Below are 13,969 nucleotides of genomic sequence, written 5' to 3' on the forward strand. Positions count from 1 at the left end.
TAGCCTTTCCTTTAACATAGCCAACACCTAGAGTCCATCATAAGAACATCATTTTCTAGTTTATATTGTCAAAGTTATTATAAGTAAACTTTCAGACTTACAAAAATACCAAAAAAGTAGTTCTAATGACATTACAATTCATTATGATACCTCAAACACAAGAAAAAGCTATTTCTTACTAGTTGAAAATGTAGCTACTTTTTAAATTTTTTATTATTATAATTATCATGTAACTTATTCTTCAAACTACTTGAAAAATATTCTGTCAAAGCTATCAGAGAAACCTTAACACTACATTGTAAGGGCAATCTTTTTTTTTTGGTTGGTCATGGGGCTTGAACTCTGGGCCTGGGCGCTGTCCCTCAGCTCTTCAGCTCAAGACTAGCACTCTACCACTTGAGCTACAGCGCCACTTCTGGTTTTCTGGTGTTTTATTGGAGATAAGAGTCTCCCGGACATTCCTGCCCAGGCTGGCTTTGAACCTCGATCCTCAGATCTCAGCCTCCTGAGTAGATAGGATTACAGGTGTGAGCCACCAGCACCTGGTTGTAAGGGCAATCTTTTAAAAACCACAAGTTCTAAACAACTACAATAAACACTATTTGTTGTCTAACTTTTAACTATACTCCAGGATTTCAATATACCACTAAATTTATGTGAAAGATGTTAACTGTTTAGAAAAATGTTTTCTTGATTGAAATCTGATGCAAAGCCTTTTACACAGAAAGTAAATTTTTGGATTAAAACAGAAAAAGAAAACAATAGTATTTTCCAACTTCAAACAAAAGAATAAGAACGCACCTCTGAACAATTGTTCAAAGTGTGACTGGTGCCCACACTGGCTGAAACTACTGTAGGAAGTGCTATGAGAGATGCCAAGAGCACCTATCCAAAGCCTACAGTCTAAACAAAATTACAATGCCGCAGAGCTCCTTACCCAGGGCACCTTTAACTTTCTTGTCCAAGTCTTCTCCTGGCAATATGAGAGACAGTTTGGTTTGGACATATGATTATTTGTAATGGGTTATAGGTTCTAAACCAGTGGTGGAAAGAAAAGTGAGTTACAGGTGAGCCCATCATTTTATTTTTTTCTCTTGGTCTTTCCATAAATTGCATTCTATTCAGTGAAAACCAATACTTTTTGTAAGTACCTTTATTAATCAATAGTATTCCTCGTCACTAAAAGTGCAGGCTCTCACAACTGCAACAGGAAGTAGCTATGAAATGACTGCAGCAGGTCACATGGGCGAGGTGGGACTTCATGCAGACAGAAGGCCACTGAGGGGACCTAGCCCAATATAGGCTTTCCACAAAGGGTTCTGCCCTTCACAAGGGTCACAGAATGGTTTATCTAAATGTCACTACAGAGACCCTTGAGCAATGCGAGGGCTTAAAAAGGTGCAGTTAAAAGTCCATGTAGAACTTTTGACACTCCAATCTCCTAACTGCTAGTACCTTGCTGTTGACCAGAAACCTTGCCAATAATTAATAGTCAAGTACCACCTATCTCATATGCTATATGTATATATACATGAGAACTTTGAGAGATAGCCGTGTAGTCACAATCCACAATTTACAGGAGAGACAAACTGCTCAGTCTCAGCCAATCAGTGTCCCACAGTGTTGGACAGACTCTCACAACACCTGAGCTCCTCGCAATGGCAACAGAAGTGGCTATGAACTTACTGATCACAGGAGCACAGCAAGTGCTCCAGTTGACTTTATGCAGTTATGATTTCCTATTGCATCTTTACACTTGCTCATATACCATGTATGGTTTTGTGTGTGTAAGCTGGGATGGATTTCAGCTATATTACACTTGTATATATTTTGTTTTAGTCAATGACAAAATAGACATTTATCTACATATACTTTTTGCATTATGTATTTATGACACACCTAAATTTCCCTTTTGTTTTCAGTATTTCTGGACTGTGTGGTTCACCTTTCAAATTACTGCAAATCTGCCTCTCCAAAGCAATACATAGGTAACTGGACTCAATAGAGATCAAACCAGTATTGCTCAAGGGTTGGCACAGCATTTCCTAGTAAAAACTTCATTAAAAGAAGGTCAAAGTCCAAGTAAAACTTCCCTGGAAAGCTTTCAGATTTTTAAAGTATACCTATGCATTATATGACATTTTATTCCACATGGCACCGCATGTGATTGACAATAGCATGTCATCTGATAATGTCATAGCAGTCATAGATTGTGTAACTACATTCTGGGATATTTTCTCTGTGACAAAATTGCCTAACAGTGCAATTCACAGAAAATACTCCTGCCATTAAGAAGGATGCATGACTATATTTGAAGTATTCAAATAGCCTAGAAACTCCTAAATTCTAGGAATTCAAGGTGACCTGGTACCGTTTAAGCCTGAGGAGAACCAAAAGATAAAACAGCTGAGCTAATCTAAACAGATTGGACTACGACATAAAGATTACTTAACATGAAAGAGTTTGAATTCTGAGTCTTTAAAGCTCTGTGGAATTTGTCTTTTCAATACTAACAACAATAATAATAAAAGTAACATTAAGGCTGAGCCATACTTAAATCTGACCTTCCCATATGGGAAAGTAGAGAGTCAGAGGTAACTTATCCAAGGCTAGCAGCTTATCACTGGCATCTCTGTAAGGCCGGGTGTGACAAAGGAAGCAGCACATTGGAGAACCATGTGCTACGAAATAGGTGGGAACTTTCTGGCTCTCCATCAGTCCAGCTACATCCCATACTTAGGCAAGCCTCACACAGTTGATCTGTGTCACAGAAGCTGGACCAGACCCAGGACACTGTCCTTAAAAGAGCCTCAAGGGGAAAGTCAGTTCAAAGTGAGCCCAGAGAAATGAGCTCCTTGATTTTAGAAGCAGGAGGTGTATCAGACTTCATTTCTGAAAAAGATTGCTCTGTGGAAACACTAGTTTGATCTAGTTCAAATATTCTCAGAGCAGAGCTTGGGTCTATTATTTTTCCATTTTCACAAAATTTGGCATTAGTTTTTTTCTCAGTCATAAAATTAGAGGAAAAATCTAGCATGAAGGCTTATATTTTAACTCTTCAGCTTTGTTAAACACTTGGATATATATGTATCTGATAAATCCTTGGCTGAATGTGATCAAAATCCAATTATTTTTATAAAGATCTGTTTTGTTAACTGGTCTGCCTCCCTTCCATGTTTGTAATAGCATGACAATTTGTTTAAAAAATATTTCTGAGAAGGGTGAACAAATGCAATCATGGTACTCAATATATACTATGTGAAAAATGAACTAGGCAACTTGATGAGAGGGTGAAATTGAGGGACAATGAAGGAAGGGCTGACGTTGTCCTGGGATTGTACTTATTACCTGACTTATGGAATTATAATGTCTCTGTACAATTGCTAAATAACAATAAAACTGTATTTTAAAATGTGCAGCTCTTAACCTGTGTGAGCAGCCCTTCTCATCCAGAGTGCATGTTGGAGACTGCTGGTTGGTGGACAGCACTAGCTCTGCTGTCCCAGACAACACTAGAAAGCCTCAGAAAGTGACTTTTGTTAAGTACCCTCCTGTGCAGCCTGAATATGCCCAACATGCCCACGTGTAGGGTTTTCACATTTCCACCACTGTTTTCAATGTGGTTCTGAACTACATCTCTACTTCTTAGTACTAGTCTATAATGCTACTATTACTATTAATTTTTTAAAAGCAAAGGAAGCTTGGCAAGCATCTATATTATTCACTATATCAAAACTATTTTTAGTATTTAAAAGCAATAAATGATGTGGTTATTTTACTAAACAAGGGCATTAATATAGTCAGAGTACCTTTATTGGGTTTCTAAACATGCCTCAGGAATTACATTGTTTCTCCATGTTGTAGTCCTGTGATAAGGTGTAGGGGACAAACTAGACTCTATTTATTTGTTTGTTTGTTTGTCTGATATAGTGATCCCTCTCTGTATAGACCAGGCTAGCTTTGAACTCAACAGTTCTCCTTCTTATCCTCCTTAATGCTGAGATAACATGTATGTACCACCCAAGCTTGGGTCTCAGCCACTTTTTTTTTTTATACATTTTTTAATTGTAAAAATTCTGTACAGAGGGGTTACAGTTACATGAGGAAGATAATGAGTACATTTCCTATTGAGCATTGTTCAGCCACTTTTTAATTACAGTTAGATGCCTACATTTTTAAAGCAAAGGAATAGCTACTTTTCCAGCATTTCTGTGTCATTAATGAATGCATCAAATTTTTCACAGTATCTGGTTTTCATCAAATCTTTGCTAAGGAATTTTAGCTCAGGGCACTTCACTGCATGCATGATTGTCTGTATAAAAGGTTCTCTGAGTAAACTAAAAGTTGTTCCTGCATACAGTGGCAATGATCCATGGATTAAAGGTTCCCTGAGCACGTGAACAGAATTGTTGTGGCTGATTATGTCTATCATTTGTAGATAATTGAAGTTTCTTAAACATTTCAATTGAAATGTTAATGACTTAAGAATCATCAACTCCTCCTTGAAACAATAAAATGGTTTTTCTCTCACTACATTAATTCAAAGGAAATTAAAAGTTAAACTATTGCCTACCTAAACACTGTTTTAAATTTTTAAAAAATTATGGATAAATATAGGATGCAAAGTTCAATAAGAACTATCCTCATTACCTTACTTACATAACTGCAACCTTTGTGTATATCACCTTTGCAATAAAATAAAATTTTAAAAAATAGGATGAAATATTTTACCCATTAACTCTAACTAATATATTGCATTTCAGCATTGTTTCAGGTCAAATTTGCATGGTATATTGTATCTGCATAGAAACAAAAGTTTGGTTTCACACTGATGGAATAAATTAAGATTTTTAAGGCTCATTATGACCATGTGTTACTAAGTATAAAGTCTTGAATAATCATACAAGTGACTTCTATGAATTTTGGGGGTTTTGTTTTTTAAAGAAGCTTACTTTCAAGTGTTAAGAGCAAAACGATTTATACATTTTCCTTTTGATGCTGAACTAGCTCTAGTGCTTGTCTGGAAATGTTGTTTAAATAAAAAAAAAAAAGTAGAGTTTCACTAACTGTAATTACTTTTAGATTAAGAATGAGTTACAGAAAATGTGCTTGGTCTACACCATCTAGCTCATGTCTCTTTGATTTGGGATATTTCTCGAACTATTCAACATGTATAGCACCAAGTGCAACTACAGGGTTTATCAAAAACAGTCAAAGGTGAAACAGAGCTCAGGACTAAGGAACAAATACTGACTGAATGTTCCCAGTGGCTATTGGAATCTGCCCTTTTTTACTGAAGAATAAAAGACCCTCTGATGTCACTGAAAAGGGGAAAAGCAGGAAGAAATAAAGGGAGAAGTTAAACATTAGCCTCATATTTCATCCACGAGCTACAAGTATTAGTATTCAGTTACTCTCCACTCGCTTCCCATCACACAAGTGCAGCGTTAGTGAACTGCTGTCAGCACAATTATGACCGTCATTACTACTAAAGAAGCAATGAGATACTAGCGTTCCACACCACAAGACTGCTCATTACCCTCGAGGAGTCTGTGGGTGAAGAAAGCCCCTCAGCAGCGTCCTCCTTGATAACCTCCTACCAACATAAAACAGAAGAGTGTGGGTGCAGGGTTCAGGAGTGAGTCACGTATGAAGATCACATGAAGATGAATGATCACAATGCTACACTAATAATATGTAAAACACCCAAACATTTAGGCAATTAGCATTCCTCTTTATGGCATTTTAAATTTCAATTAAAATTACATTAGCTGGGAGGTTTTTTCTTTTTAAATTTAATTTTATCATCAGGAGTCCCTAATATGTTAGGCATGTGTATTTTGCTTTTAATTAATTAGTTAAAACTACATTTGAATGATTTTTCTCTTACCCTGCTTAATTTGTGTCATCACTAGACTGAATTTCCCCCCCACTAAATCCCCACCCCTCTACCCCTTTTTCCTTTGAGAAAAAAAAAAATCTCACTATGTACTCAGGTTGGTCCCAAGCTCACCATCATCCTGCTTCAGCCTCCCAAGTGCTGGGATTATAGGCATGCACCACCATGCCTGGCTCCATCTTCTATTTATTATACCATGGTGTAAATATACATATACATATATATATGAACATGTATACATATATATGTATATATTACAGTACAATGTATGTATTCCATTTTAAAAAGACCTTAGAAATGATCAGATGAACAGTTTTGTTTTTTAAGGTTTTGGTAACAAATACTGTATTATAAGTCAGAAATTTCTGACAGAAAACACAACATTTTGTCACTGAAACTTGTTAGTCATTTTTTTCTACAGATATTTACCAGAAATGCAAACAGTATACATTTTATGTTTCTTAAAAATTTTTATGAATAAGTTTTATTATTTTACTCTGGAAAGGAAAAACCCCAATTTCTAATAGTGTCTGTTTTTTATGAGATTAATATTTTAGTTACCCTTTTAATATACTTACTAGGCCATTGTTCTGATCTCTGGGCAAACTCGGTTTTACTGATGAGCGTGAGATGAGATGTTGGGAACCGCCAGGGTAATACCTTGGCGTGTAAAGGTATGGGGCAAAGAATGGCTATGGAAAAACACGTAACAAAAGAGGGCATGAACAATTACAGAAATCAAAGTGTAATGAGATTTATCAAATGAAACCAACCAATCAATGCAATTCCAAAAGTTTTAAAACAAGTGACAAAACAAAAAAATAATGAAGGCTCCTTCATAGTCTACAAGACATCAAACCCAAACTTAAAACATTATTTACATTTTTATGTTGCTCATTTAATATATACTTTTTTTAAGCACCTATGTTTTACACCTTACATTCTGGATCAAATGTTTCTCTTTACTTTTAATGTGTTTACAGGCTTGTCCTGTGTTAGGTTCCAAGTAACTTATGTACATTAACCCATAATCTCTCTTCAGAAAATAGTGTGAAATTTTATTAGAATACTACTGCTTACAAATAAAGATTAACCCCAGTAAGACCCATAAAGTCTGGATCACAGGGAACAAACACACTAGCATGGGTTCCAGTTCCCAGAGTGCACTCAAGTTCACAGAGTTTACCTATCCTGACACCCCAGAGTGTGCTCTACACCCTAAACAAGCAAGTGTATTACAGGTGGAGAGTCCACTGCTTACATGAGACACATCACCAGAGAATTTACTTGTAACTAATAGAGACAACAAAAATAAGAAATTGCTATGGGCTCCAGAGTAGAGTTCCAGAAAGTATATTTCTATGTTTCATGCCTCATTTTCCTATGTGAAACACTAGCTTTTAAGGTTGGTAAGTAGCAATAAATACCTTCAGTCAACTAAGCCTGATACAGTCTGAATACCACTGATAATTGTGCTTTTATCTTCGATTTAGGAATCATACTGAATGTAACTTGACATTAAACTTTAACAATGGGTTATAACAGTAATAACTGGCTCTAATGAGTACTCCAAGCAGTATTTTCCGATTATTTTCTCATACATCAAAGATACAAACCATGCTATATAGAAGGACCTATTATAGGAATTTATCACTTCAGTAAATGATTATATAAATGATTACGCAGGACATACTATAGGTGCATTATCTAACAACTGACAAAGAGAAATCAATGCCTGTAGAGCATAAGCCAGTCACCACTGAACTTGTGCAGTTCACTTTTTTATCAAGAAAATAAGCTAAATCATCTCTAACACTCCGATACCTGGGAGCTCTGGGACAGGCTAACATTCAGAACTGTTTGTTTTTAAATCACTCATTTTATATTTAAACTTCACATTTTTCTATTTTAAAGTCAAAGTATAGTTTAAAAACACAAAATTCACACACAGAAAACTTCTGAGACTTCCTTGGAACAAATCCTTAGAAAGGGTGCATCCCTCCTTACCCTGTTGTAGAAGGGATGCTGAGGGCCTGTCAGGCCGCTGTAATAGCTGCTGTGTGGCTGCGGTGACACAACCCCACCTGCGAATGGCCCATTGAAGGATGTTGAGGAAGAGCAGACAGATGGGGGCTGACTATACCCCGATGCTGGACGTGCAGGAGCTTCATGTAGGGGGAGTGGAGGGTATGCAAGACCTCCTATGTTGATCTGCTCTCTTGCAGCACGAACATCTGGAAGATTCCGCCATATCCAAGAAGGCAAAAGAAAACAGGACACTAGTAATTAGTTTACCAGAAAGAAACATGATTTTATCACAATTGCCAGGCATTCCAAAATCAATGGCAAGAAATCTTGAGCTTTTAGTGAAAATTGTCTAACGTATACATAAAAGTTTTTCTCACTAGGTGAAAAGTCACCAACATCTAGCTTCTTCTCTTCAGTTACCAGACTCAATTCTACTATGACCTTTTAAAGATTTATTTGTGATATATTAACAACTCTTAGGAGTCTTACAATGTCAACTCAAATTTGTCTATTTATTAATATACAGAATATTAGCTAAAACTGTGGGTTACAAACTACAAAATGCATCCATCTCCAAACAAGATTCCATCCCCACAAACACATCTGTTTTATAACGCTGAAACTGAAAGAAGGCAGTAGCAACTCAGTTTTCAAACTGTCACATAATAGTTGTACATGTGTACGTAATACAATGTGTTACTTCACTGATGTGTATGTTGTAAAATAACTGATGTAGGGAAATTAGCATATCTTTCACCTCAAACACTCATCATTACTTTATGATGAGACCTCCTGAAATGCTTTCTTCTAGGTATTTTGAAATAACTTTGTAATAGTTAACTGTTAACTACAGTCACTGTACTGTGTAATGAAAGGCAGAACTTATTGTTCCTGTTTAACTGCAAACTTTGTACCCACTGACTGACCTCCTTTCCTCCCCTTTCTTCTCTCTCTCCCAGACTGTGCTGAGCACTGTTCTACCACAAGAAGAGTTTTTTGTATGACATGTATGAATGAGATCATACAGTATTTGTCGTTTGGTGTATGCCTTATTTCACTTTACACAGTATTGCAGGACTAATAAGGCGATCTCAATTCCTGGAAAACTCAAGGATTGGCAGCAGAGCAGTATCAACAAAACACAATGTTCCAAAATAAGCTTTGGTGTGTTTGTGTTCTCGTGTATACACTGGTACCCTAAAATCCTAATGTTACTATCCTCAAGTTCCAGCTTATACATTTAAATTAACAACTTAAAACTAATATAAAGGTTTTCTTAGCAGGTAACATTCTCTTAACATCTCCCAAAGGATGTCAAGACTCCTAGTCTTTAATTTCATTAATTCTCCTGAGAAGTGTATGGTTCAATGTTCTTGGTTTTTCATAGTGTTGAGAGCTTACATAGCTAAGTTAGAAACAGGAAATATTTGAGAGCTTCAGAAAAGTAAAACTGAAGTGCTGAGAATACCCACCTGCAATAATCTCCCGTAGTTTGGGATCTAGGTTTACAGTGCATGGCAAAAAAGTCTTTACATCTCGAGCCACAAGAACCGGAGTCCTCGAAGACAAAAAAACTTCAAAATTTCTTATATCTCCATCAATTTCAAGCAGTGGCTCAACATCTTTAGTTGTTGGAATATTCTTCGATATTCTTCAAACAAGAAATAAATAACAAGCACCATTAGTAATATTAGAAAGCCAAATTTTGCATAACTTAAAATGTATCGCTTGTATTAACAACATGTAAGTCACCTTGGTCAGATTTTAAAAATACTTTTTCTTAAATGAACAAAAATCTGTTATAATCACAAAATTCCATGTGTAACACTGCATGAAGTCCTGGACTAGGGAAACAGCAAAGCAAGGGAAATCATACATTGGAAGCCACCTGTTTCAGGAGAGGACAGTATATTCATAAACGACATACACTGACCAAAGTCACACAGCCAACTGAGACACTGGCCCCTTCTGAAAGTCAGTATTTTTAAATACATGAGCATTCAGTTCTTCCCTTTGCAGAAAACATAAAGACCTTTTAAATAAGTTACACAAACTAGAAAAAAGGTTATATATATATATGATAAACACAGAAAAGTAGATTGGAAAACACCATCACTTTTTTTTTTTTTTAAACTCATCAGAGATCCTAACAGTTCATCTCTCCCCTTCCTCTCTAAAAGTTACTGGGGTTTGAATTCAGGTCTCATGCTTGCTAGGCAAGCACACTAAGTTTTCTTCTATTAACTAAAGTCAAGAGCTGGGTACTGGTGGCTCACTGGTGGCTCACACTTGTAATCATAGCTACTCAGGGGGCTAGTTCTGAGGATCTTGGTTCAAAGCCAGCCTAGGCAGGAATGTGTGTGAGGCTCTTCTCTCTAATTACTAAAAAAGTAAGAAGTGGAGCTATGGCTCAAGTAGTAGGGTGCTAGCCTTGAGCAAAAAAAGCTCAGGAACAGTGCCCAGGACCAGCACAAGAAAGAAAGAGAGGGGGGAAGGGAGGGAGGTCAAATAAAAGAATCCAACCAATAATGTTTGTTTTCATTTATATACACAGAAAACAGACCAACCTACAAAAGCAGATGGAGGCTCCCTGTAAAGCTAGGATGCTGACAGAGGGCAACAAGAATTACAAAGAATCAGGAATAAACTTTTAGAAGTGACTGTGATGAAATATTGAAGATGTGAAACAGTACAACTTAAGCATGACTACATTTACAGTATATATAGTAAAATCACTAGAGCTATCTTCGAACACTCACTTCCCAGTTATGCAATATGAAGTGTTAGGATGTAGTAATGAGCACCATTTCAGAGGAGCCTTAAGATCTCCATCCCTTCAAAAGAGAAATGGGAATCTGACTGTTTTAGTGACAGTTAAAGTGTTCTAACGGAGCAACACTTCACTGCTGAGACTCAGCACTTGGCTGGTAGTCAAATATTAAAAGTCATCTAAGGGAAAATCCAGAGCAAAATGAACAAACAAGAAAAGAATAGGATGCTGTCAAGAAAATAAGGATAAAGATAGCAATTTCATCTCAATGAATTTCAGGAAGTCCTTTTACAGACCTACACAGGGACAGAACAGAAAAGCTCTTTGAAACAGGACCACTTTTAATAAAGTAAAAGGGCATTTCAACCAAGCAGAGATGGAAATCCTGGAGGACTACCACAGAGTATCACTTGCCCAAGCGGCTACCATGCCAGACCTGAAACAGTTAAAAAGGTACTTCACTATTTCAGGACTGAACACCAAAAAGAGAGGCTAGAAAGATTTAGATAAAAACACACAGCTGACAAGTCACATGAAACAAATTAGCTGAATCTTAATGCCAGCGCAGCTTAAGCCTGAATGGGAACAGTGTTCTCAATCCACAAACAATGCTGCCGTTCACAAGCCAACAGTCTACTGCTGCTTTCCAGATTGGAGTCTCTATTCTAACCTTTTGAGCTCACCACATTAAACTCTTCTGCTAAAAGAGATATTTATGTAAATGATAAACTTTTGGCAGTAGGCCATCAAAATCATATGGGCCTTTATTTTTCAGATATTTTTCCAAAGGTTAGCATTTAAGGAATTTAAGTAACTTCACTTTTCAATTAAGAGTGAATTTAAATTTCTAGTATTATGAATCATGTGAACTCAAGTTGCCAGCAGTTAAATGGCCCACAGAAAGCATTTTAAAACCTCAGGCATCAATGAGCTCCCAGTGAGTTTAAATGTGATTTCTTTCTATGCCTCCAATTGAGCAGTACTTGTTAATGCCAACATCAATGTAAGTTAAAGCATTTTGATTATAAATGACAGTGGTTTATAGAAAACCCATATTAATTCCTGGCAGAAATTACATAAGCCATTCATATGACTTACATTCAAAATGAGAATTTAAATTACATTGAAAAAATTTCATTTTGAATTAAAATATAAGCAGATCTTTAGAATAGAACTTATGCAGAGGCATTATCTATCATACTTTTTTCTGAAAGTAACAGTTTAATAATGCCATTATTTAATAGGAAGTTAAGACATATTTTCTTTTGTTCTGATCAAAGCCTGGGACTCATATGAGCTAGGTAAGTACTCTACCACTGAGCTACACCCTCAGGCCAAAGTTTCTTTAAAAACTCTTAATCACCTTAGAATTTTATTAACTTGAAACAAATTTTCCTTCTACTATATACCCTCAAATACTTTCTGATACAGATTGCCTCTTCCCCCTCATCCCCATTTTTTTCCTGTGCCAGTCCTAGGGCTTGAACTCAGGACAGGGCCTGGGCACTGTCCCTGAGCCTCTTTGCTCAAGGCTGGTGCTCTACTACTTGAACCACAGAGCCACTTCTTGCTTTTTGGGGTAGTTAATTGGAGATAAGAGTCTCAAGGTCTTGTCTGTCTGGGATGGATTGGAATCATCATCCTCAGTTCTCAGCCTCCTGAGTAGCTAGGATTACAGGTGAGAGCTACTGATACCTGATTTCTGCCCATTTCTTTCCTTTTTTTTTTTTTTTTTGGTCGGTTGTGGGGCTTGAACTTTGGGCTTGGGCACTGTCCCTGTGCGCTTCAGCTCAAGGCAAGTACTCTACCACTTGAGCCACAGTGCTACTTCTGGTTTTCTAGTGGTTTATTGGAGATAAGAGTTTCACAGACTTTCCTGCCCGGGCTGGCTTCGAACCTGGATCCTCAGATCTCAGCCTCCTGAGTAGCTAGGATTACAGGCGTGAGCCACCGGCGCCTGGCTATCTGCCCATTTCTTAGTGGCTCTCTATTCACAGAAAACTTTGGAGATTTTGGGTCATATGTGGAGCATAAAGAAGAGAAGCTGCTCAGCACTGCAGCCAATGGATCAGAAACAAAAAATAATCCCAAACCCACTTTTATATCCACTAAGACCTATGGAAAGACCACAGAAGCTCACCCAGTTCATTTCCACACCCTCTATACTGCACACAATTATGCCCTCCCTGAGAACAGCTCATCTTCCTCTACCATATATGTCCCAGAGCATATAGTGTTTTGCACATCACACATCACACCTGGAATTGTATATCCACTGGTGGAATCACGTTTTTAATGTCTGCCTCCCCCTCTAGACTGTCAGTTCTGTCAAAACTGTGATAGGTTTGGTTTAATTCACCATCCAATTTCCAGTGCTAGCACAAATTGCTTAACAACATTACCGGTCAATAAATATTTCTAGAGTGAGTAGTGTTTTCCTCCTAAATAATTTCTCATCTTTTAGAATAAAAATCATTTTTATGGAAGCTGGGAAGGTGGCTCAGTGGTAGAGCGCTTGCCTTGCATGCATGAGGCCCTGGGTTAGATTCCTCAGCACCACATAAGCAAAAAGAAAAAAGCCGGAAGTGGCGCTGTGGCTCAAATGGTAGAGTGCTAGCCTTGAGCTGAAGAGCTGAGGGACAGCGCCCAGGCCCAGAGTTCAGGCCCACGACTGGACCCAAAAAAAAAAAAAATCATTTTTATTCTACCTTTTCTGACACTGGTAAAATCTTTTACCTGAGAAAGAATAAGTTCATCCATTTTGAGATAACTTTTGTTCCTAATGAGAGGTAGGGGTCCAACTTTTTTCGGCATATAGAGACCTAGTTGCCCCAATACCATCCTTTCCCTTCCCTTTTCCCTTTCCCCTCTTTTCTTTTCTTTCTCTTCTTTCTTCTTCCCTTCTGTTTTCTCCAGGCTGGTACAAGAGCTTAAACTCAGGATCTCACATACTTGTTCAGCTTTCTTGATTATAGCTGTTGCTCTATTATTTGATTTATATCTCCAATCCAGCTTTTTGCTGGTTAACTGCAGATGGAGTCTCACAGACTTTTCTGCCTGAGCTGACTTCAAACTGTCCTACGTCTCAATAGGATTACAGGCATGAGCCACAGGCACCAAGCTCTAATACCACTTCTTTTTAAATATTATCTTCCAATAGTTGTACAGTGGGTTTTAATTTTAGCCTTTTATTTTTTTGTGCCAGTCTTGGGACTTGAACTAAGGTCCTGAAGTTCAGCTGTCCTGAACTTCTTTTTTAGTTAAATATAATG

At 37.3% G+C, this 13,969-nt stretch overlaps 1 protein-coding gene across 13 annotated transcripts in view; it reads right to left on the reverse strand.

Annotated features, from left to right (window-relative positions):
- Kidins220 (kinase D interacting substrate 220) overlaps positions 1-13,969 on the reverse strand; it is a 106,636-nt gene that overhangs the window by 24,260 nt on the left and 68,407 nt on the right. For 4 of the 13 annotated variants that reach the window (XM_070015229.1, XM_070015228.1, XM_070015225.1 and 1 more), the window contains exons 23-24: positions 9,400-9,578; positions 7,907-8,133 (exon numbers count right to left, since the gene is read on the reverse strand). In XM_070015229.1, the coding sequence (XP_069871330.1) occupies positions 7,907-8,133; positions 9,400-9,578 (406 nt within the window). Of the gene's footprint in view, positions 1-937; positions 974-5,539; positions 5,597-6,477; positions 6,592-7,906; positions 8,134-9,399; positions 9,579-13,969 lie in introns of all 13 variants that reach the window. The other 9 variants (XM_070015226.1, XM_070015217.1, XM_070015216.1 and 6 more) reach the window with 3 other exon arrangements.

This window comes from Dipodomys merriami, unplaced genomic scaffold, assembly GCF_024711535.1.
Source record: "Dipodomys merriami isolate MVZ:Mamm:240054 unplaced genomic scaffold, mDipMer1.0.p SCAF_110, whole genome shotgun sequence".
NCBI classification, from domain to species: domain Eukaryota; kingdom Metazoa; phylum Chordata; class Mammalia; order Rodentia; family Heteromyidae; genus Dipodomys; species Dipodomys merriami.